Source organism: Microcaecilia unicolor, chromosome 8, assembly GCF_901765095.1.
Source record: "Microcaecilia unicolor chromosome 8, aMicUni1.1, whole genome shotgun sequence".
NCBI lineage: Eukaryota > Metazoa > Chordata > Amphibia > Gymnophiona > Siphonopidae > Microcaecilia > Microcaecilia unicolor.
The window spans coordinates 61,200,780-61,225,892 of NC_044038.1; the positions used below are offsets into that span (position 1 = coordinate 61,200,780).

Genomic DNA, 25,113 nt, shown 5'->3' on the forward strand with positions numbered 1-25,113 from the left:
CAACCATTGGACAAGTCCACCAGATGTGAGCAAAGGTACCTCTACTACCACAGGCCCACCAACAGGCATCCTGAAACTGTATGGGAGGAACTGATTCTACCAGCATACAAAGAAATCGTCTAAGTGATGTTTGGTTCTGCAGCAGTGGAAGAAATGTCAAAGGTGCCTTTGTCAAATGACATACTCCATCGAAGAATCGGTGAAATGTAAAATATTGAAAGTAATATTAAAGACAAATTGAAGGCAAGCAAAATGTTTGCCTTACAATTAGATGAAAGCACTGATATATGGGGAAAATCTCAATTAATACACTTTGTAAAATTTGATGAAGGGCCTGAAATTATTGAGCTGTTTTTGTTTTGTCGATAGCTCCAAACTAGAACAACTGATGCTGATATTGTTGGTGCGGTAAACACATACTTTCAAGAAAATGATTTGCATTGAATGTCTGTGTTTCGATTTGTTCTGATGGTGCAACAGCTATGGCAGGGCAAATGAAAGGATTTTTCAGCCTTGCAAAAAAAGAAAACCCATCTTTAATTACAACACAATGTTTATTACATTGGGAAACACTCATGGTGAAAAGCACGGATGGAGGAAAACAGTCATCAACATGATCAGCTACTTCAAATCTCACCCAATGAAATACCGATTGTTTGAAAAAGTGTGTGAAGAAATGGGTGCAGGTCACAAAATTTTGTTGTTGCATACTGAAATCTGGTGTGTTTCAAGAAGCAAAATACTGAATTGTGTCCTGGAACTTAAAAAGAGCTACACCAATAGTTTGAAATAGAGAAACCAGAGTTTTCAGATAAATTGAACGACACACTATGGTGTACTGAATTGGCCTATCTTGCTGATGTTTTCCAGAAACTCAGTTCTTTGAATGCCAGTTATGCAGGGCACAAAAAGAAAATGTAATCTCAGCAAGTGATAAAATGAATAGTTTTTCAAAAAAGATTGCCATGTGGATATCGGCAGTAGAAACTGGTGATGTATCCAATTTTCCATCTGCAATGAATGCCTTTGCTCAGCTGGACAAAAAGTTCAGTTAAAAATGTTGATCACTGATCACTTGTCAACTCTTCAACAGGATTTGAAAAAATACTTCCCATCTGTTTCAACCACTGGAATAGCATGGGTAATATCACCATTTGGAGCATCTGGAGAACAAAATATCAGCATAGCATCAGACCTGATTTCCACAGAGAAAGAAGAGTTATTTGACATGTCTTTAGATACCAGGTTAAAATTGAGATTCCTTGATTCCTCTTTTGATTCATTCTGGACTTCTCTGAAAAATGAGTACCCTGTAATCTCAAATAGAGCTTTATATATTTTAATTCTATTTTCTACTTCATACCTATGTGAGACTGCCTTTTCAACTCTTAAAATAGAGTCTAAAAATAGGTCCATACTTTTTGACATTGACAGGGAAATGCGTGTAAGTTTGTCTACCGTTCAACCCTGTATTGACAAACTGTGTGCAGCACATCAGTCACAATTTTCCCACTGAGAAAGCAGTGTCTGTAACAAAGAAAAAAAATATATACCAAACTATAAATTACAGAACTTCACATCCAGTAAAAAGTTTGGGAAGAAGTTTATTTTAGTTTGGTTGCCAGTGAATTTTTAAATGGTTCCTTGCATGCTGATAGAATCCAGTAAAAATCCATTAGTACAAGACTGCTGATTCACACTGATAACATGCTCAGCACAAGAAGACTAGACATTCTCATTTCCACTAGTGTGCGATAAAAGTAGTAGGTACACCAGTGCCTTCTGTATGGGATCCATATTTACAGTCTCTCACACAGATGGCAAGAAGCTTGATTTTGAATTATATGTATACACCTGGCAGAGGATAGAAGAGTCTACTGCAGTTTTACTGTTTCCCCTTAATTGGATTGTTGTAGTTCTTTGTGTATTGGGAAGGGAGAGCGGGGGTGGAAGCTCTAGTTGGAGGTATGACTGTACTTGGTTTGATCGTGATCGGGGCTATCAGAAACTAATCTCTCTGTACGGTTTGTTATTTTTCTTCTTTTGATGTCTTGTTATTTCATTAATAAATTTGAAATAAAGAGTGGGGGAGGATTTCAAGTAGGGGTGGGGGAATAAAACTGTAAGAAGTTTGATGACTGATTCTGTCATACTGTGTTTATTTGATAGGTTTTGATATTTGACTCTTTGTATACCCATATTGTTTGATATAGTTCCATTGAAATATCATCAATAAAATGTTGAAACTTAAAATATAGTAGGTAAAAGAAGCATTTCCAATACAGAAGTATCTGTACCAAGTGATTAGGAGACATAGAGGCTCATTTTCAAAGCACATAGACTTATAAAGTTGCATAGTTTACTATCAACTCATTTTTGAAAGAGAAGGATGTCCATTTTTCGACATAAAGCGAAAGATGGACAAATTGGTATAATCGAAACCCGATTTTGGACGTCTCTAACTGCAGTCTGTTGCAAGGACGTCCAAATTTCAAGGGGGCGTGTCGGAGGCTTAGCGAAGGCAGGACTTGGACATCTTTGACTCATAATCGAAAAAAGCAAGGACGTCCCTGACGAACACTTGGACGTTTTCACCCGGACACCTTTTTTTTACGAATAAGGCACAAAAATGTGCCCAAAATGACCATATGACCACCGGAGGAAATCAGGAATGACCTCCTTTTACACCCCCAGTGGTCACTAACCCCCTCCCACCCTCAAAAAACATGTTTAACATTTTTTCGTGCCAGCATCAGATGTCATACTCAGGTCTATGACAGCGCATACAGGTCCCTGGAACAGTTTTAGTGGGTATTGCAGTGCACTTCAGACAGGCAGACCCAGGCCCATACCCCCCCCCCCCCCTACCTGTTACGTTTGTGAAGGAAACAGCGAACTCTCCAAAGCCCACCACAACCCCACTGTACCCATATATAGGTGCCCCCCTTCACCCGTAAGGCCTGTGGTAGTGGTGTACAGTTGTGGGTAGTGGGTTTTGGGGGGGCTCAACACATAAGGTAAGGGAGCTATGTTCCTGGGAGCATTTTATGAAGTCCACTGCAGTGCCTCCTAGGGTGCCCGGTTGGTGTCCTGGCATGTCAGGGGGACCAGTGCACTTCAAATGCTGGCTCCTCCCACGTCCAAATGGCTTGCATTTGGACGTTTTTGACATGGACGTCTTTGGTTTCGAAAATCACTGAAAGTCAGAAACGTCCAAATGCAAGGACGTCCACATCTAGGGACGTCCAAATTTAAGGATTTGGACATCTCTGACGGTATTTTCTAAACGAAAGATGGACGTCCATCTTTTTTCGAAAATACGGTTTTCCCTGCCCCTGGATTTCGCAGTTTTGCAAAGACGTCCATATCATAACTAGGATGTTTCTTTCAAAAATACCTTTTCACGTAACTTTGTTAAGTCTATGTGCTTTGATAATAAGCACCAAAGGACATCACCAGGTACTATTAGATGCAACCAGAGATCAAGAGAATATGGCAGCAAAAGGCCAAAACACTGCCACCTACAACCAGAGACCTGATGGCAGAGAACTTTCAAGTGTATTTTGAACATATGAATAGCCATACTGGTCAGACCAATGGCCCATCTAGCTCAGTATCCTGCTTCCAACAGTAGCCAATCCAGGTCACAAGTACCTGGTAGAACCCAGTAAGTAGCAAAATTCTATGCTACCAATCCCGGGGCAAGCAGTGGCTTTTCCAATGTCCATATTCATGCTATGAACCTCTGATGGAAGCTTTCTTTAGCAGAAAGCAAATAAGAAGACTGCTAGCAGAAAATGTATGACACTGAAATCATAGCCAATGTAACGTGGCCTAAGAGTGAGATTCATTCTGTCATTCAAAGGTAAAGGTATGCATTGCTTTTATTTCTAATTAGAATACAGTCCCATTTTGTAAGGTACCCTGAAATTATGTTGACTGTTCAGATTACTCTTCCCATTTTTAATGATACAAGGGTAATTTTATAACAGCTCATTTGCGTTTGGAGGTGGAGAAGTTGTTTATTTTATAGCAGTGGTTTTCAACCAGTGTCTCAGGACACACTGATGTGTCCTCAAGAGGTGGAAGGTTTGTCACAAAAAATTTGGTGTAGACCTCAAGCCTGTGTTTTCTTACAACTATCAGTGCCTGCAAGCTGGAGAGACCAGAAATCTTGAGAGTTGGGTTCTTAAAATTCCCATAACTGGGCCCTATTTCAGCTTCCCCACTACCCCCATCAATAACTGCTGCCTCAAGTCCCAACTGAAAATGTTGCAGGTCTGCTACATAGTTTCTGAGTAGCATATTTGCAGGTTTTTCTGTTGCTTCACAGTATCCGGCAGTGGAGGGATTTTGTGTTGCTGTTACTGAGGTTGCACCAGAACTTGAATATATATTTGTTTTGTTGTATACATGAGAAATCTGGGAGTGATGTGTTAAATACAGTTTTTATGGAGTAGGCAAATTCATGCTAAACTTACAGTCAAACAATGATATATTTAGGCATGATTTCAGCTGTGAATTTTAGTGCAGTGTGTCACATACATGAACCAGTGGTGTAGCCATGGGTGGTCCTGTGGTAGGTCATCTGATGAGCGTTATGGATGACCAGACTGGCAAGGATAAATGTGTTGTTGAACTGGCTCTTAATCTATCACTGTTGGATTCCCTACATATGCAGAAAGAAGCCTGGAATCATGTTACACAGGCAACCATTGTGAACTGCTAAAAGCAGGCAAGCTTTGTTAAGGATGTGGAGAGGGACGAAACAGATGCAGCTGTTGCAAATGTGTCAGATGAACAGGCTATTGACATCCCAGCCGGTGTTTCTGAAGAGGAGTTTTATCACTATGTAGCTGTTGATTACGATCTACAAACAGCTGCCGACAGCACTGATGTCGAGCTATGCGCCTATACGCAGGCAACGGCTGATGATGAAACAGATGATGAAATGAGCAGCGAGGCACATGCTGACGAAATTCAACAATCTCCTGTCAGTTTTGCAAGAGTGCTGGAGAGTCTCAACTAGTTTCATGGGGACAGAAATCCAACCTGTCCCCACTGGAATCCAACCCATCCCCGCCCGTCCCCACAGGGAATCTAACCCGTCTCCACCCGTCCCCGCAAGAATTTAACTTGTCCTTACCCAGTCCTGCAAGAATTTAATGGTACATTAAAAAAATTGCTGTTGGCTTTCTCAGTCTCTCTCTGGGTTTGAGCCGCAGCACTGCAGGCAAGGAAGGAATGGAAGTTGGAACAATCTGGTGTGCACATGTAAGACTTCTCTGATTCACTGGCACTGTGTGCTAAGAGATTGCCACATGCACGCGGCAGTAGGTCAGGTGACATCTGATGCTCGTGCCTATGTCGGAGCTGAGGTCTGTGTATCAGCACGTGAGCAGAGAGGATTAATAGTACCATAGTAAATGACAGCAGATAAAAACCGGATCGGTCCATCCAGTCTGCCCAATAGTCACAATCATTATCAATTCATGATTAAATCAACAATGAATGTGATATTATATACTTGATTATGGTCTTTCTGTGGCGTTTCTGGGACGTAGACCATAGATGTCCGCCTGGCCCTATCCTTATATTCCAACTGCTGGAGTTGCCCTCGAAGCCCACTGCAGCCTATTTATCTTCTCATTTGCGGGACACAGACCGTAAAAGTCTGTCCAGCACTGTCCTCTTGTTCCAGCCACTAAAGTTGCTGTCTAAACCCTTTCCAGCCCATACTAAACCAGACTGCCATATATGAGACAGACCGTAAAGGGTCTCCCGGTATCAGATGGTGACTCTGGCTGTGATGAACTAGGGCTAAGTGTCACTCGACACATCCACACACAAGCAGCCATTTCAGTTTGTTTTTTATAACTTCCATCTTATAATTAGAGATTCTCTGTGTTCATCCCATGCCTTTTTGAATGTTATCACCATTTGTATCTCTACCACCTTCTTAATGGAGACTTTCTGCATCTTAAAGCAAGGAGGAGGAGGAGGAGGAGACAGCACTCAAAGAACTTGGTACTCGGTAGGTGAGAGGCTGGTGCAAGTGCAGCATACACTTCCATGAGAACCCCGCAGGAACTGCTTCCGTCCCCACAGGAACCCCGCAGGAACTACTTCCGTCCGCACGGGATCCCCGCAGAACTGCTTCCGTTCCTGTGCAGGTCTCTAGTCTCAACACCGTGCGGGCCTATCTGGAGGCCACTGGATGTCAGTGCTATGACAGTTTTTACCGTCTGGCAGATGTAGTCTATGGAACTCACAGACATAATAGTGTACAGAGGACTATGACTGATTACTTCAAGTAAGCCTAACGTCAGTTAACGGAGACTGTATACTGTACATATAATAAACAGTACATGTGTTTATCAGATTTCGAGCTTCTTTAGGTCACAACAGTTAAGTGCACACTCCAGTTAACTGCATGTATTTCTTTGGTCCCAGACTCTTGCACTTAAGCGAATTGCACTGTACTGTCTGTCAGTGGCATTCCCGGGGGGGCGGTGGGTGCAGTCCGCCCCGGGTGCACGCCGCTGGGGGGGTGCCATGCGCCTGTCGGCACCGCTCGTTCCGTGCTCCCTCTGCCCCGGAACAGGTTACTTCCTTTTCCGGGGCAGAGGGAGCATGGAACAAGCGAAGCCGACAGGTGCGCGGCACCCCTCCCCCTCCCCAGCAGGTAAAAATGCACCCGGGGGGGAGGTGCATCGGCAATCCGCCCCAGGTGTCAGCCGCCCTAGGAACGCCACTGCTGTCTGTGTTTAATAGCAGTACAAATTTTTCACGTAAAGCATATGTGATGTTAACAAATCACATCTAAGGACTAGAAGCCTACTACTACTACTATTATTTAGCATTTATATAGCGCTACAAAGCGTACGCAGCGCTGCACAAATATAGAAGAAAGACAGTCCCTGCTCAAAGAGTTTACAATCTAATAGATAAGTCATATAAATCTTGAAATATATTACAAATGTTTGGTTGTTGTAAAGCACTGTGGTCTTTTCTTTAGATTCTTTTTGAGTGAAGATTATCTCCGTAACTTGCTTGTTCTAGTTTGCCGTAGTCAACATGTTGATTCCATAGTAACAGAACTCTCTTTTGCAGGTGAAGTGGGGTTTTGATGAATTATGTATATATATAATCACACATTGTTTTTAATGAAAGTAATGCGTTACCTTTTACCTATTTAAACAATTGGGAGTAATTGACATATTCAGGAAGTAACAAGAAAGTAAAATGCATGTTTTTGAGTCTCAACTCACAGGTGCTTGACTATAAATAAATTGCTATCAGATCTGTTTTCTAAAGGTTTAATTGGCTTCATTTAAAAATTAGCAATTTAAAGTTCTGCTTGTTGTTCTAGCACAAGCGCAGGTTATGGACCAGCAATGCTCTAAGGTTGAATCTTTGGAAGTTAATGTTAAAGCTGTTGAAAGTAGCTTCACTTAAAGATAAGAACTATATACATCGCATATTGGAGTACTTAGAAAATCAAGTTAGATGACAACTTGAGATTCCTGAACTTTCCAAAGTCTCCGTTGATCTCTCCTATAGAAATGGTTAAAAAAATATCTAGTTGAGGTATTGAAGATGCCTGTGGATGCTTTGCCACTTATAACAAAAGACCAGTATATCTTGGGGATAGGAAGATCTGGTGTGGCAGAAAATCAAGGTCAAGGAGAAACGGTTATGAGTTGTATATCTTGAAGTAGTTACCCAGAGAACAACCTTGGTGTTAACTCTATGTTGGAACCAGATCACAATACAGTATTACAACTTTACTTCATATATTTAAATGAGCTGTTTATAGGATCAAAAATAAGGATTTTTCCTGATCTAGATAGAGTTAAACAGATGAGGCGGAGGAGGACCTTTTTGGCCTTGAAAGCCAGAGTTCAGGCCTTCGGAGCCCATTTTGTATTGTGTTTTCCTTGTAATTGTTTGTTAGTTTTTGAGGATAAACATTTTCAGTTGTTTATTCCAAGCAACTGGAGGATTTTCTAAATGCTAAGGAAGATATTAATGTTGTATGATCACTATATTCACTGCTAGTGGGCTGGCTGGGTAATTTGTATATCTGGGTGGTGATTCCTTCTGATTGACTTTTTTTGTTGTTCTCTGTTATTACTGTTTCCCTATTCTTGGAATAAGTTTTCTGATTTGTAGATGAATGTTTAAAAGTTTTTGTTTTGCTTTATTTGTAATTGATAAATATTTCCTGGATCTATTTTCTGTATATTTCCTGTATATCACATATGATTGGTGATATGTTATATTTGAAATTATAAATATATTTTTAATGGCCGTTGTGCACAGGGAAGACCCTTGTAAGGGTGCAGTAAGATTACTTTTTACTGCAACTTGGTAAAAGGGCCCCATAATTACTCTAAGGTACAAGAGGATGGTAGGAGTGTGCAGCAATGGACATTACCTATGTGAGCATTGCTGTACTAGGGATACACTGCCATAGCTGTTGTTAGATCCTGAAATCATATTTTCATGGAAGGAAAAGGCTTCGCAAAAAGGTGTCTCTTAAGTGTACTCTTAAGAGTTTTAAAAGAAACTTCCAATCAAAATTCCAAAGGGTAGGAACCATAACCTCAAAGCAAGATGTTCTAGCCAAATGAGAGCAAATTTCTAGATGGGATGGAATTCTAACAGACATAGTTGAGACGAACTGAGCGTGCGTGTTGGTAAATATGAAACAAGAAACTTGTAAATAAATGAAGGAAGACCAGTATAGAAAAACCAGTATTAATATTTATATGGTGACTGGTAATGGATGGGAAGCAATGTTCATAAATTAGAAAAGTAACACTATCAATTTTTTTGCCCCATAAATTAATTTAACCGCACTATTCTGAATCATTTGAATTCTTTCAATCTGATGGCATCCATGCAGAATTGAATTATAACAGTCAAGGTGTGATATTACCAAAGAATAAATTGACAAACAGAGTGATGCAATATCAAAGAAAGAATGAGCTGCACAATTCAGTGTAATTTCTGAATTAACATCGAAACATGTTTGCTGAAGGTAAGATGATTGACATTGGTAACACCAAGAATTTTTATTGAGTTCTTCACTGGGCTTTGAGTCCTCTGAATGCAAGGCAAACATAACAAAGTAAATAAATCAGATCAAGCAAAATATAAGGGGACTGTTTTGAAAACATTCAGCTTTAACAATAAGCCAATTTGCAATGATGCTTAGTTTATCTGATATTAGAATGACAGTTCTCAGTGTTGGCGATTCCAAAGAGAACAATAATTGGATGTCATCTGTATAAACATAAAAAATAATCTCCAATGTCTGTAAAAGAAGCTAAAAAGATATTAAAAAGAAGGTGTCCAAGAACAGAGCCTTGAGGCACACCACAGGACAAATTGTGGATATCAGAAGGAGATTTTAACCAATGTACCTGGAACATCCTGTTTTGCAAACAAGAGCCAAACCTATTGCTTCTTCCAGGTTCACTTAGATTTGTTTCAGCTCCTCACCACTGAATACTATTTTCTGGTATAGATTAAAACAAAAAATTAATTTAGCTTCTCAGGTGAGTGCCCCTTTTAACCTGTGATCATCTTATGGTTCAGCTAACTCCTTCACAGGCTTTTTGTTTTGAATGTACCTGTAAAAGTTTTTATTATGAGTTTTTGTCTCTTTGACCAGCTTAATTTGAAATAAAACTTGTCTTCCTTATCAGTACTTTGCAACTAACTTGCCAGTTCTTATGCTGTTTCCTGTTTTCTTTGTTTAGCTCCTTTTTGCATTTTTTGAAAGATGTTAGACCCAAAATAGCCTCTTTCACTTTGCCTTTTAACCGTTAATACTTGGAATATATCTGGTCTCGGCTTCCAAGATGTGAAATGTTAACCACTGCATCTGCTCCTTTTTAGTTATCTTTTTAACCATTTTCCTAATTTTATCATAGTTTCCCTTTTGAAGTTAAATGCTAGCCTAGTAGATTTCCTTAATGTTTTGCCTCAGTCAAATTTAATCACATGATGACCACTATTGCTGAGTGGCCTCAACTCTCTTGCACCAGATGCTGCATTCCACTAAGGATGAGGTGTAAAATAGCGCACCGTATTGGTAACAGATTCCTGTGAATTTTGAATGCTAACATGTCTCAACCACACTTTCTTTCCCTCTTTCACCAGGAACAAGTGCAGAAAACTAAGGACATGCTAAATAACGTGGCATCTGATGAGGCTAGCTTGGAGGCCAAGATTGAAAAGAGAAAACTGGAACTGGAAAGAAATCAGAAACGCTTCCAGACTTTACAAAGTGTCAGGTGAGAAGATATAGAAGCAGTTCTTGTTACTCAACATCACTGAACACGGAAGAGGCAATTCTATAAATTGGCACCAAGATGTAAGTACCCCAATGCCATGCACTTAGTGCCAAGATGCCACTATAGAATGCTAGCATAAGTTACTCTAAGACCATGTCTGTGACTGATCCATATGACATGTGCCTAAAGATCTGGATCCTGAACATAGGTCCTCTAATTGTTCTCTTTGTGCTCAAATGCAGAAGAGAACCCCAAAAAAGAGAGAGGCCATGCATCAGAGACTTTTTGGCATGCAAAAGTGCGATATGTCGGCATTAGTATTGAAGGCGTTGATTCCCATGGCTTCTGGAGCTGCACTGGACGCTGGAGAGGCATCAGCATCGAGGAAGTCTCCCCTGTCTCAACACTGAGGTCCAATAGTGCCCGTCTGAGCCAGGCATCCCAGCACCGAGGACCCGCATGGATTCCACTTTGCCCTCACTGGCATACAAGGACTCCAATGCTGGGCCTCTGATTCAGCACCAACATCTTCACAGATTGTCTCTATAGCCATGTCTTTACAGATGCCTGCCCTCAAGGAGGGGCTCTGGGTCATGTTAAAAGAGGAGCTGGGGTGCATCCTGGAGCAGTGCGACACCAAGGCATCAAGGGCAGTCGTGCCAACTATGGTGTCATTCCAGCCTATCTTGGAGATCCATGCCCCCCTACCCGTCAAACATTTGTCAATGCCTGTACCGATCAATGCGGTGTTTCTGTTCTGTCCATCAGGGGAGGCAGACCCAGAGTGCAGAAGAGAATCCGCACTTGAGTGCTCTTTCCCTGAGCTTGGCCATCCGTCCAGTAGACCGAGGCAAGCACAGACTCAGTCTACTCATGAGGAATATTTTGTTGAGTCAGAGCCGAACAGCACCTGGGGATCTGTTGTTCAGTCAGAGGACTTCTTGGAGGAGAGATTCCTTACCTTTACAGCTTTTCCCACTACAGGGAAGGAAGAAATTTCCCCTAGAGGAACACTCCTTTGTAGGTTTTTTTGAGGGAAATGGCAGAGACCATTCCATTTAAATTAGAGGTCAAGGATGAGCTTAAGGTTGAGATATTGGACGTCCTTGACCACAAGTCCCATCCCAAGGAAGCTGTGACAGTGCCTGTTCACAACATCCTTAAAGCTGTACAGATGAAGAATTGAGAGACCCCACTTTCTATGCAGATTATTCCTAAGAAGGCAGACTCTATCTAAAGAGTCCAAAAGGCCTCTGGATTTGAGAAGCTGCAGATTCTGCACCATTTCATGATGGTTGAATCTGCTTTCAAAAGAGTCAGAAGTTCGAGGACCCATGCCTTGGCTCCCCCAGGCAGGGATGCACACACTCTATCATTTGGGAGAAAGGTTTTTCAAGGCTTGATGCTCATTTCCCACATCCAGTCATACCAACTCTATATGAACATTTACTTGAAGACCTTGATAAACAGTGTGCTAGAGTTTGCGAACAGATAGCCAATAAGCAGCACCATACAATCCCACATCGGTTCCGCCTCCCACTGCTGAAACAATTCTTCCTGTAAGAATCCAAGAACCCTCTGCTTCTAGACGATCCCACAGCAGGGACGCCCCAATCGATGTCTGGCATATTAAAATCACCTATCAGTAGTACTTCCCCTTTCCTAGCTATCTTGTGGATGTCTTCAATTAAGTCACTGTCCAATTCTTCTGACTGTGAAAGTGACCTGTATATTACACGAATGTAAATATATTTTCATTTTTTTCTTTCCAGTTTAACCCACAGCGCTTCTTCCTTACCCCATACATTGTGCAGTTCTATCACATTAATATTATTCTTAACATAGAATGTCACTTCTCCACTCATTTTTCCTACCCTATCCTTCCTGAGTAGATTATAGCCAGGTATAAATATATCCCAGTCATAGTTCTTCGTGAACCATATGTCCGTGACCGCCACTAAATCCAAGTCAGCTTCTATCATTGCAGCTTCTAGATCTTGAAATTTGTTTCCCATACTACAGGCATTGGTATATAAGGCTCTCCAGACGTTGCTCTTTTTTCCCCTTTCAATAAGAGTATGTGCTGTCTTACCTTCCTGAGGGTTATTAATGACTTTTGGGCTTTTCTCACCCATCCTCAGCAAATTTAGTTTAAAATCCCTCTTACAGTATCTAGTCTGGTACTGAAGACACTAAGTCCCTTACTTGAGAGATGGACACCATCACTGCTTAGTAGCTCTTGGAAAATCATCCCATAGTCCAGGAAACCGAAGTGCTTGGGTCGGCACCATCCACACAGCCACACATTTAGCTCCAGGATTCAAGCTTCCCTCATTCGGCCTTTACTTTCAATCGGAAGGATCAATGAGAACACCACCTGCGCACTTAGGTGCTTTACCCTCTGATTCAAAGCCATAATGTTACGTTTGATCTGTTCAGTAGGATGCCTAGCAGTATCTTTTGTGCCATTATGGATGAGCAGCATAGGATAGTAGTCAGGCTTGATAAGTCTAGGTAATCTTTTCGCTACATCTTGAATCTTGGCACCAGGAAGACAGCACACCTCCCTGGACAACATGTCTGGTCTGCAGATGGGTGACTCAGTACCCCTCAGAAGAGAATCATCAACAACCACTACCTTTCGTTTCTTGTTGGCCACCGATCCAGTGTTCTTGAGATGTTTTGAGCTTTTCTGCCTCCAGGGCTGCGAACCGATTCTTCAGTCCAACTGAAGATGGAGTTGGGGAGTTGATAATGCAGGATCTGGTGACCTTTGTCCAGCTGTCCTCTTTCTGCACAAGATTTGTGTCCCTTTGCTGGAGATCCCCAGTGTTTCAACATGCATCTCTGGGATGAATTTCTGGTGGTCACAGATGCTTCTTAGTTTTGCCACCTCCTCTCATATTTCTTGTACTTCTTTCATGAGGGATTCAATGTGCATACATTTATGACATGAAAATCTTGCCATGGACCAAGCATTCAGTCTGGACAGAGGCAATAGCTCTAATGGGAGCTGCAGCTTTAAGGGCACGGTGTTGCTTTTGCCATATTTCAAGTGTAGGAGCTTGTAGGAAAATGAAAGGGCTGCAAAGTCCCAACTCTATTTTTTTCACTTACCCTATTCTGGGGGATACAGGAAGCAGATAGATTTATTGTGAGATATCTAGGAACTTGTTCAGATTACTCTGTGGGAGTAGTTCAATATACTTCCTTGCCTATTATTGGGAACATTTTTAAGGGATGGAGAAGTTAGATTACGATCCTTAGTTCTATTATAGGTATATAGAAGAGTAACAAAGTGGTGCATATGTGAAATGAGATCCTTTTTATCTAGACACAGGAATGGCAACTGAGCCAAAATAGAAGGCTGGAGAGTTACTTCAGTCAGAAATGATTTGCTTACAAATAAAACAGATGTAATCAGGATAGAATGAATTTCTGGAGATACACAGTGGATAAGGCAAACTATATAGTGTTACCCTTTGCATGGATGGGATGAGGGGCAGGGTGGGAGGGCCTAAACAACCAAGTATCTGTAGAATCTGTGAAACCTATCTCCAAAGCTACATTAAACAACCCCACTACACCACTGTTTGGGCTAAGGGGTAGGGCCTAAGAAGCAAGATCTGTGGGTTTCCTAGCTATGAAACTATAATGGTTTTCAAATGCAGTGCAGGAATGGCCTAGTGGTTAGGGTGGTGGACTCTGGTCCTGGGGAACTGAGGAACTGAGTTCGATTCCCACTTCAGGCACAGCTCCTTGTGACTCTGGGCAAGTCACTTAACCCTCCATTGCCCCAGGTACAAATAAGTACCTGTATATGTAAGCCGCATTGAGCCTGCCATGAGTGGGAAAGCGCGGGGTATAAATGTAACTAAAATAAAATAAATAACAGTTTTTAAAAACACAGTGTAAACAGAACAGGCAAGATAAGAAAGGATTTGCCAGGTAGAAACGAGAGGGAAGGAATGCAGAAAATGTGGCTTATGTCAGACAGGTTTCAATCCAAATTCAGATCTCAGACCGTGTGTTTACCCTTAGCTCCTCTATTTTAGGGTTGTCCTAAATGTAACCAGTTACTTATCCAAGTACCAGTCTGTAGTTTGCTGGTACCCAGATAAGTGCTGGCAGCCAAGTTCTAGCTGGTGGCCGGTATCCAGCTACTGGTGCTAAATATCTGAAATTAATAAACCTGTAGAGGCCAGCATTAATGAAACACTGATTTATTTATTTATTTGTTGCATTTGTATCCCACATTTTCCCACCTATTTGCAGGCTCAGTGTGGCTCAATATTGGTGTAGGAGGGGAGTAGAGTATGTTATATAGATCAGTGAAACTAACTCTTAATGCATTTTGAATAGTATTTTTTAGACAGCAGAATGTGATAAATATAGAATGGTGTGAAGACTTAGCACATACTTTATCCAGCTTGCTAGATGGACTCTTTCTCACACAGATACACCTTGCCATGTATTCACTCTAATTATCTTATTCCCACTCCCTTCTTTCCTGACTCAGAGACAAAAGGAAACCATCTTGCCAGACTTTATAAGTCCAGCAAAGAATAGAAGTAGCAGTGGCATCATTATTTGATCTATTTTTGGTTAGCTGTATGCATTTCAGCCTAATTAACTGGGAACCTAGACGATAGCTTGCTAACCATTGATTTGTCTTTTTTTCCTCTATGACTTGTCATCATATCACTGACTACCAGTCGAGTGGGGTTTTTTTTAGTTCAATTTCTTTATTGATTTTAAGAACAGAAAAAAAAGAATGTATAAACATAATCCAATCGTACTCCAGGAAAAAGAAAAGAGCACAACAAAAAAACAAAAGAAACAAGGGGAATCAAAAAGTATGTACCTGAAATATATATATACATAAATTCCAACCAGATTTAATTTGGAGAAGTGCTTTACGTATTGCACCAAAACCAGAGCTCTCTGTTTTATAAAAATAACAAAAAACAAAAGCAATCAAGAGTCAACAGCCTTATCTGCTGGAGAAATCAATATGCATTGTACCAGTTGAACAAAAGGTTTCCACATGGCTTCTACTGCATGCAAAGAGCAAACTTACTAGCTGAGCTGAGACACACTTATAATCAGCATTTAGTAGTGATATGGGACGATAGTAGGCCACTTGAATAGGATCCCGATCAGGCTTCTCCAGCACTATAATTGTAGCCTCGTTAGAGCAACAGACTTCCACTGGAGTCTTGTAAAGATAAAAGTATTTGAGCAGTTGAGGACACAATTGTTTGCATTGCGATTTATAGAATTCAACAGGCATCCCATCAGGGCCAGCTGCTTGATTGCAAGAAGGGTTTCTTCTTCCTTAACTAGAGCACCTAAGTGCTGCCTCTGGGTTTCCTGCAGCTTGGAATGAACTAGGAATTGTGGAAACATTTCTCGTTGTGTTGTCACATGAGTACGTTCTGAGGCATAAAGGTACGAGTAAAAGTCCTCAAGTTGTTGGGCAATATCTTGTTGTAATGTGTAGAGCCAACCTTCTGGATCTTGCATGACAGTAATCCATTTATGAATTATTCGCCCCTTAAATGTTTTGCTAAGAAGCGGCCCACATTATTGTTAGATGCATAATAATAGGTTCTTATGAAAAATATTGATTGACCTGCTTGATGACTTAATATAAGATTGTAATCAAATTTATGTTGTTGGAGCTGCATAAAAATAGCATGGTCGAACCTGATCATATATTGCTGTTCTAACAGCGCAATGTCATGTTCAAGTTGCCTGATGGAGGTCTCTCTACTTTTTTTGAACCCCCGCTTTGTGGCTAGTAATCTGTTCCTGGACCACTGTTTTGTAGGCCTCCCAAACTATTGCAGGAAAAATTTAATCTGATACATTTTCGGCAAAATAGTGGTGTGAAAATTGCTTAAGTTTCTGCAGGAGGATGTCATTCACAGTAAATTCAGTATTCAATCTCCAGGTTGTGCTGTGCCAAGAGATCATTAGACTGGAGAGGTCCACTTCAACTGCGGCATGATCAGAGATTAGAATAGAACAGATGAACACCAATTCTGTCAAGGAAACCAGGTCTTTGGAGAGGAAAATGTTATTGATCCTGTTATAAGTCATACAGCAATGAAAGTAAAAAGTGTAGTCTATCATCAGGTTCTCCATATATCCACTAAACCAAACTCTCCTAATGAATTTCTTAGGGACTGACATGACCAGGAACTAGACTGTCTGCACCTCAATTGTCTGTCCAACTAAAGGTCATGAGGTAGGCTAAAATCACAGCTGATTAGCAAAGGTGTCCTCAAAAAAGGTAACAAGTAATTTAAAAAAGACTGGAAGAACTCAGGAATATCTGCCATGGGTGCATATATACATCCAAGCAAAACCTTGGTATTATCAAAGATAGTACACAGAGAGTCCATTTTCCTCAGCAGGGGAGAAGCAACCCAACCCTTTCCATTCATGCACCAATTTGGTGGATTCAGGAGTCTCTTGAATAAAAGCAACATCAGCACACTCCTTACGTAGATATTGGTCTGTTTTATGGGGTGGTTAATATACCATTAATATTTAAAGAAACAACGTGAAGAGGCATGAGCAATAAAATCCAAACATAGGTATTCATCTGCAGGATTAGCTGCGGTAAGACCAGGACAGAAATAATATGTGATTCCCCCTTTACAAGTAACATAACTAATAAAACCAGAGTAACGAACATGAAAAAGGTCACACATACTGAACAAGACCATATGTGGGGGGACCTGGTACCAGTCATCAGACCACAATGCGCTTGACCAACTCCTATCAGGATACTGTTCATTAAGAAAAAACATGTCCACATCTTGAAACATAGAGTAGAATTATAGAAGTACAAAACTCTTCTAAAACAGAGCAAGTGGAGAGGAGAGAAATTGGTGAAAAAAATAACAGGGCCAGGATTCCAGAGATGTTTGAAAAAAAGGGCTGAACTGTATTTCTGTAGTGAAAGTGAATACAAATATTGTAGCATACATCAAACAAAGGCAAATACCTACGAGTAGATCAAACTAACAGGTTAACAGTGCTGTTATAAAAATGTCCAACCATGGCCTTAATGGTCAGCAATTTATCCATCATTGCACTTTAGGTAGTTGCCTGGTCTTTACTTTGCATTGGCTTCTCCGAGGTCAACAGATCTATCTTATACATTTTCAAACCCGATGTCAAGGCGAATGGTGGATCAGCTTTATCACCTTTGCTAGTTGCCGTGTCTCCAATACGTTAAGAGCATTTCCAAGAAGGTTCGTGGACTATATGCAGTGGTGTGCTGGGTAAATGTTTAACAACAGGCTCTCTCCCCAGTTCACCTCGGCGCCCCCCCCCCCCCCCCCGTCCACCACTGCGCCCCACCCCGTCCACCTCGGCGCCCCCCCAAAATTGCAGAGCTGGCTATAGCCGGGGGGGGGGGGGGGGCAATGCATTACTCTCTCCAGGAAAAAAATGTAAATGATCCCAGGTTCCAATCTAATTCATGTTTAATGTGGGATAAAATGCCATAAATAAGTAAATAAATATAAACTTTTAATGTTGAGCACCTGATTCTCAAAGTGAACATATTCCAAACACTATAATGAAAATAAAATGATTTTTTTTCTACCATTGTTGTCTGGTGACTGTTTTTCTGATCATGCTGGCCCAGTATCCGATTCTGATGCTATCTGTCCTCTTAACTCCATTTCCAGGGCTTCCTTTCCATTTATGTCTTTCCTCCTTTCTTCTTCATTTCTGGTCCTCAGCTTCTGCCTATTTTCTTCATCCATGTGCAGTTTTTCTCCTCTCTTCCTTTTCCCTCATCTCATCTCCTTCCTCACTCTTCTCTCCCCTCCATCCATGTCCAGCATTTCTTCTCTCTCCCCTCCTCTCCCCTGCCCTGCATGCACCCATACCCAGCGACCCTCCTCTGCCCTGCCCTGCATGCACCCAGATGTCCAGCAATGACCCTTCTCTCCCCTGCATGCACCCATGTCCAGCAGTGGCCCTCCTCTCCCCTGCATGCACCCATGTCCAGCAGTGACCCTCCTTTCCCCTGCCCTGCATGCACCCGGATGTCCAGCAGTGACCCTTCTCTCCCCTGCATGCACCCATGTCCAGCAGTGACCCTCCTTTCCCCTGCCCTGCATGCACCCATACCCAGCGACCCTCCTCTGCCCTGCCCTGCATGCACCCAGATGTCCAGCAGTAACCCTTCTCTCCCCTGCATGCACCCATGTCCAGCAGTGACCCTCCTTTCCCCTGCCCTGCATGCACCTATGTCCAGCAGTGTACCCTCCTCTCCCCTGCCCTGCATGCACCCATACCCAGGGACCCCCTCCATCCACCCATGCCCAGCAGCGACTCCCTTTACCCCCCTGCCACTCCCTCCCGATCCGGTCCCTCACCGCCCGCTTGTTTATTGAATTCTTCGGGGCAGGCAGTCTTGCCTGCCCGCTTCCAGTGCCGACTGTCCTCCCTTGCTTGCCGACTCGCGCTTCAAAATGGCCGCCGAGACTTCAGCCGAAGTCTCGCGAGGCCGCCTCTGGAAGTCTCGGCGGCCATTTTTAAAGGGCGAATCGGCAAGGGAGGACAGTCAGCGCTGCAAGCGGGCAGGCAAGACTGCCTGCCCCGAAGAATTCACGAACCAAGCAGGCAGTGAGGCGGATCCGGAGGGAGGGAGGAGGGAGGGAGGAGAGCCAGAGCCGGCAACAACCGGCTCGCATGCCGGAAGAAAATTTAACAACCGGCTCTTGCGAGCCGGTGCGAGCCGGCTCCAGGACACCACTGACTGTATGGAAGGTTTTAGTGGGAGGCCAAGCACAGAGCAAAAAGCTCAAGTGGCCATCTTGATTGGCATCAAGACCTCCCAATCGAGTGTTTTTGAAGTAGCAAAATGTTCATGGTTAAAGACATGAAAGTAAAAGAGGAGGAACAGGAAGGCCTCAATTAATTTGGATGGACTTTAAAGTTTTATTATTTAAATAGAATCTTAAAAAAAAAAAAAGCAACCCAAGTGATTCACCAGTTCTGTTATAATATAGGTTTGGAGGGGGGTATGTTCATTTTGTTGCCTGCAGAATAATATAACTTTGGTCCTGTAACTTGTGGGACCAGCCCTATGTCTTGCATCTTACTCTAATGTTCTAAAAATAATTAGGGATTTAGAACAAGATCCTTTACTAGGTTCCCTTGCTGTAAATAATGACATTGTAAAGCAGCAGCTAAGCACAAGTGCTGACTTTTCAGCCACTTCAGATGTTTCTGAATTTCATCAAGCTCACATCTCTGCCTTTGTTACTCCAGACCTTTTCTTCTCAGATGGTTTGGTATGATGAAGTGTGCTGGAAAAAGACTCGTAGATTGGTCTGTTTTGCCCTTTGTTTGGTAGTATATGAGCATTACTGGTTAGTGTAGCATGGAATGTGCATAAACCAGTTTTTATTTATAGCCAGCCATAATGGGAAGTTAACATGGACTACCATTAAGATTTGTTTTTATACTGTTAACCCAAGTTATTAATAACAAGGTCTTACTGCATAAAATGGGTCCTGTGTTTGTAGTAGGGTTAAATGGTCCATATTCTCAATGGAGAAGGGTAGTTAGTGGGGTTCCCCAGAGGTCTGTGCTGGGATCGCTGCTTTTTACCATATTTATAAATGACCTAGAGATGGGAGTAACTAGTGAGGTAATTAAATTTGCTGATGACACAAAGTTATTCAAAGTCGTTAAATCGCGGGGAGGATTGTGAAAATTACAAGAGGACCTTACGAGACTGGGTATCTAAATGGCAGATGACGTTTAATGTGAGCAAGTGCAAAGTGATGCATGTGGGAAAGAGGAACCCAAATTATAGCTACGTCATGCAAGGTCCCATGTTAGGAGTCACAGACCAAGAAAGGGATCTAGGTGTTGTTGTTGATGATACGTTGAAACCTTCTGCGGCAAAGAAAGCAAATAGAATGTTAGGTATTATTAGGAAAGGAATGGAAAACAAAAATAAGGATGTTATAATGCCTTTGTATCGCTCCATGGTGCGACCGCACCTCGAATATTGTGTTCAATGCTGGTCGCTGCATCTCAAAAAAGGTATAGTGGAATTAGAAAAGGTGCAGAGAAGGGTGACGAAAATGATAAAGGGGATGGGACGACTTCCCTATGAGGAAAGGCTAAAGCAGCTAGGGCTCTTCAGCTTGGAGAAAAGGCGGCTGAGGGGAGATATGATAGAGGTCTATAAAATAATGAGTGGAGTTGAACGGGTAGATGTGAAGTGCCTGTTTACGCTTTCCAAAAATACTAGGGCGCATGTGATGAAACTACAATGTTGTAAATTTAAAACGAATTGGAGAAACGTTTTCTTCACTCAACGTGTAATTAAACTCTGGAATTCGTTGCCAGAGAATGTGGTAAAGGTGGTTAGCTTAGCGGAGTTTAAAAAAGGTTTGGACGGCTTCCTAAAGGAAAAGTCCATAGACCATTACTAAATGGACTTGGGGAAAATCCACTACTGCTGGGATAAGCAGTATAAAATGTTTTGTACTTTTTGGGGATCTTGCCAGGTATTTGTGACCTGGATTGGCCACTGTTGGAAATAGGATGCTGGGCTTGATGGACCTTTGGTCTTTCCCAGTATGGCAACTGGGAAAGACATCTTATGGTAGCCCACATAACTATGCACCTTAGCCTTATTGGTTTCTGCATCTTCTTCTTAATTCTATAAAGTTGCACACCCAACTTTACAACTAGAATGCAATTATTGGCTATAATTAATTGGCAGTAATTAGCAGTTATATGTATAACTGCCCCAGTCTGTATTCTGTAAATTGTATGCACAAATTCCAACTTTACAACTAGAATGCAATTATTGGCTATAATTAATTGGCAGTAATTAGCAGTTATATATATAACTGCCCCAGTCTGTATTCTGTAAATTGTATGCACAAATTCTAGAGTGCACAATTGCAAGAGAGCATGGACCTAGGAGGTGTGTTTCTGGCAGTTGTGTGCATGGGTTATAGAATACTTGCAGTTAGAGGGATCGCTCCGGGGAGGAGTCAAGATGGCAGTTTGGGCTTGAGGATCTGGGGAAGCCAACGCTGAGCTTTGCTTAACATTACCTTTTTCCAATATGCCGCATACAAAGCGAAAAGATGCAGTGAAGGGTGTCTTACCGTCGGCCCAATCACTCCCTCGGGCCAGCGAACGCTCCTACAGTTTGCCACGAGCACCCCTGTGGATACTGACGTGAGGAATCCCGCTGTTGGATCCGCCGAAGGAGCGGCGTTTCCGCTTGGGTCGGAGACATCACTATCCCCGCCAGAGCTTAATCCGCCGCTTTGCCCTGCAGCCCTTCGGATGAGCGATGAGGACTCGATGGGACCGGAAGTCGGTAACCAAAGGGCCTCAGACGGCAGAACTGTTCCCCAGGACACAGATGGTTCGATCACAGAGCCTAAGGTTCCCCAAGCGGTGACTCTACACTCTATTTGGGCAGCATTTCAACAACTAACAACTACAGTCACAAAAACTTCTCGAGATACAGCATTGCTGATAAATAAGCTTGACTCTTTAACATCAACCTTAGAAACTGTTAAGACTGAACAATTTGCTCAAAAAATTGAAATAACATGGTTAAAATCTGTTACAGATGCTTTGATAAAAGATAAAATGAAAATTTCTTTAAAATTGGAACATTTAGAGAACTATAACAGAAGATTAAATTTGAGGTTACTGAACTTTCCTTTTCAAATTGGAGTTACCCCAGTGGATTTCCTTAAAAAATATTTAATGGAAGTTCTGGCTTATCCTCAATCAGCAATACCACCTATTAACAGAGTTTACTATTTGCCAGATAAAATCTCCAAAGCGAATCCGAGTGATAATAATCAAGGTCCAGAGATAAACTTGCAAAACTTATCAGCATTTCTGGAAGAATCTATTTCAGAAATAACCTGTCGAAGGACTTTACTGATATCGTTTGTTTTCAAGCAAGATTTAAATGCGTTATTAAGACTTTACTTCAAGAATGCAACTAAACTTTTCCATGGTCAAAAAATCTGGATTTTTCCAGACGTGATAAAAACTACTCAGGATCTCAGGAGAGCGTTTCTAGCTTACAGAGAAGAGGTTAAAACTATGGGTGCTACCTTTTTGCTGGCTTATCCCTGCAAATGCTGTATCAAGTATTTAGGGAATAAATATATATTTTTTGAACCAGACCAGCTAAAAAAGTTTATAGATGCTAAAAAGCTATCCAAGTAAATGTGTAAAAGATATTAAGGATATGGAAATTTGACGGGGGAATACGAGCCAGGATATTTACTTTTTGAGTTTCTTGTTTTATCTCCTTAATTGCTTTACTTCCCCTCTCCCTTTCTGATTGTTGTGGTCTAAGAAAGTAGACTATCCTGCTTATAATCGAAAGAGAAAAACGCCTATATTGTGACCCAAATCGGGAGATAGACGTTTATCTCCCAAAAACGAATAAAGCGGTATAATCAAAAGCCGAATTTGGACGTTTTCAACTGCACTCCGTCGCGGATGCGGACAGCGTTGAGGGGGCGTGTCGAAGGCGTGGTGAAGGCGGAACTGGGGCGTGGTTATCTGCCGATCAGAGATGGGCGCCTTTCGCCGATAATGGAAAAAAAATATGCGTTTTTAGTGAGAATTTAGGGCACTTTTCCTGGACCCTGTTTTTCCACGAACTAAGGCCCCAAAAGTGCCCTAACTGACCAGATGACCACTGGAGGGAATCGGGATGACCTCCCCTGACTCCCCCAGGTGGTCACAAAACCCCCTCCCACCACAAAATATGCCGTTTCACAACTTTTTATTTTCACCCTCAAATGTCATACCCACCTCCCTGGCAGCAGTATGCAGGTCACTGGAGCAGTGGACTTCAGGCAGGTGGACCCAGGCTCATGGCCACCCCCCCCCCCCCCACACCTGTTACACTTGTACTGGTAAATGGGAGCCCTCCAACCGCCCCCCCAAACCCACTGTACCCACGTGTAGGTGCCCCCCTTCACCCCTTCGGGGCTATAGTAATGGTTGTAGACTTGTGGGCAGGGGTTTTGAGGGGGATTTGGGGGGCTCAACACCCAAGGGAAGGGTGCTATGCACCTGGGAGCTGTTTTACCTTTTTTTTTTTTTTTTTTGTAAAAGTGCCCCTAGGGTGCCCGGTTGGTGTCCTGGCATGTGAGGTGGACCGGTGCAGTACGAATCCTGGCCCCTCCCACGAATAAATGTCTTGGAGTTATTCGTTTTTGAGCTGGGCGTTTTCGGTTTCCATTATCGCTGAAAAACAAAAACGCCCAGCTCAAAAAAAGATAAACGTCCATGTTTTTTCGAAAATACGCTTCGGTCCGCCCCTTCACGGACCCGTTCTCGGAGATAAACGCCCATGGAGATAGGCGTTTCTGTTCGATTATGCCCCTCCATGTTTCATAGTTAATATTTGTTAGGTATACTGAAATACTTATTAGTTTGAGATCATGTTGATTGTTTCATGGTAATAGTAACCTATGACAATTTTACTGCTGTATTTTCATTTATAAGTTTATCTTGTAAAATTGAAAAATTCAATAAAGAAAATTAACAACAAATAGAATACTTGCAGTTAAATGTGTAACTGTCTACAGTTAGGTGCTCACGCTTACACCAGCCATTTGACTAGCATAAGTGCTCAAGCCTAAAGTTAGGTGTATAAATGTGGACGTATACCATAATTGAATGCACAATTACTGTTATAGAATCCACGCTTAGCATCCAGCATTCCAGCACCGACCTGTAGGTGATCTTTTGAGAAGTAGCCTCCCACCCTTGTTCAAAGCTATAGCATTAACTATTATTTTAAAAAAAAAGTCTACCAGAGAAAGAGTGGTCATATTGGTAGTGGAGGGAAAGAGAACAATTTAGTATCAACATCTGAAGTCTCTGAAGAGGAGCTGTGCCCCCCCCTAAACTATAGCTATGATCTGGAGGCTGTAACCTTAGAGACAACAATGTTACTCAGGAAAAGTTGTGATTTGGGGTGCATCATTTATAGTATACCTCACAGACTGATTTACACGGAAACCATAACAAATAAGAAGCTGCTAGTTACAGCATCGAGGGAAGGCACTGGAAGAGATTTTGACAGGGAGCAGAAGAAGCAGAGTACTATGAAAGCACTTTCTCATAGCATACATTCCACTTAGGAAAGCTGAAAGATAAAGTGCCCTGACTTGAATCTTGGGTTGAGCAAATGGATGAATGAGCGAGTTTCTGATGACCCTGCAGTGAAAGAAATTACAGTTGTTCGACCAAGATAAGTGTCCTTCTAACAATACATTAGTTATTGATGTGATGGGAAGGCACTTATAGAATGATTTTCTGACCACAGGACATCAGATCTATATATATACTTAATAGGAATACTATTTTTTTTTTTTTTGTTACATTTATACCCCGCGCTTTCCCACTCATGGCAGGCTCTGATGTATTGTTTTTACAATGCTTTCAGCAGAGGAGATCCTGGACTTTTATAATGTTGACTGTATGTTGATGTAAAAATATTCACATGGTGAAATTTTGAATCTTTATTTGCATTCAATGATTGACAAGGAGGAGCTTTGATAAACAGTGCATATGCATATATTCACGCTCCGGTCTGAAGATTCAACACAGTATTAATATTTCATTGTATTTGAGGTTTGGTGGAGAGCGTTTGATTTTTCACTGTTGACCTGGCAGCAGCACCAAAAAAATGTTTTTATATTATGATTACGTATATTAGTATTAATGTTAGAAATCATAATTAATTGACAAT

General features: G+C 41.9%; 1 protein-coding gene across 1 annotated transcript in view; it reads left to right on the plus strand.

Moving 5' to 3' along the window:
• CLUAP1 (clusterin associated protein 1) overlaps positions 1-25,113 on the plus strand; it is a 150,123-nt gene that overhangs the window by 61,328 nt on the left and 63,682 nt on the right. The window contains exon 7 of the mRNA XM_030213087.1: positions 10,174-10,307. Within this exon, the coding sequence (XP_030068947.1) occupies positions 10,174-10,307 (134 nt within the window). The remainder of the gene's footprint in view (positions 1-10,173; positions 10,308-25,113) is intronic.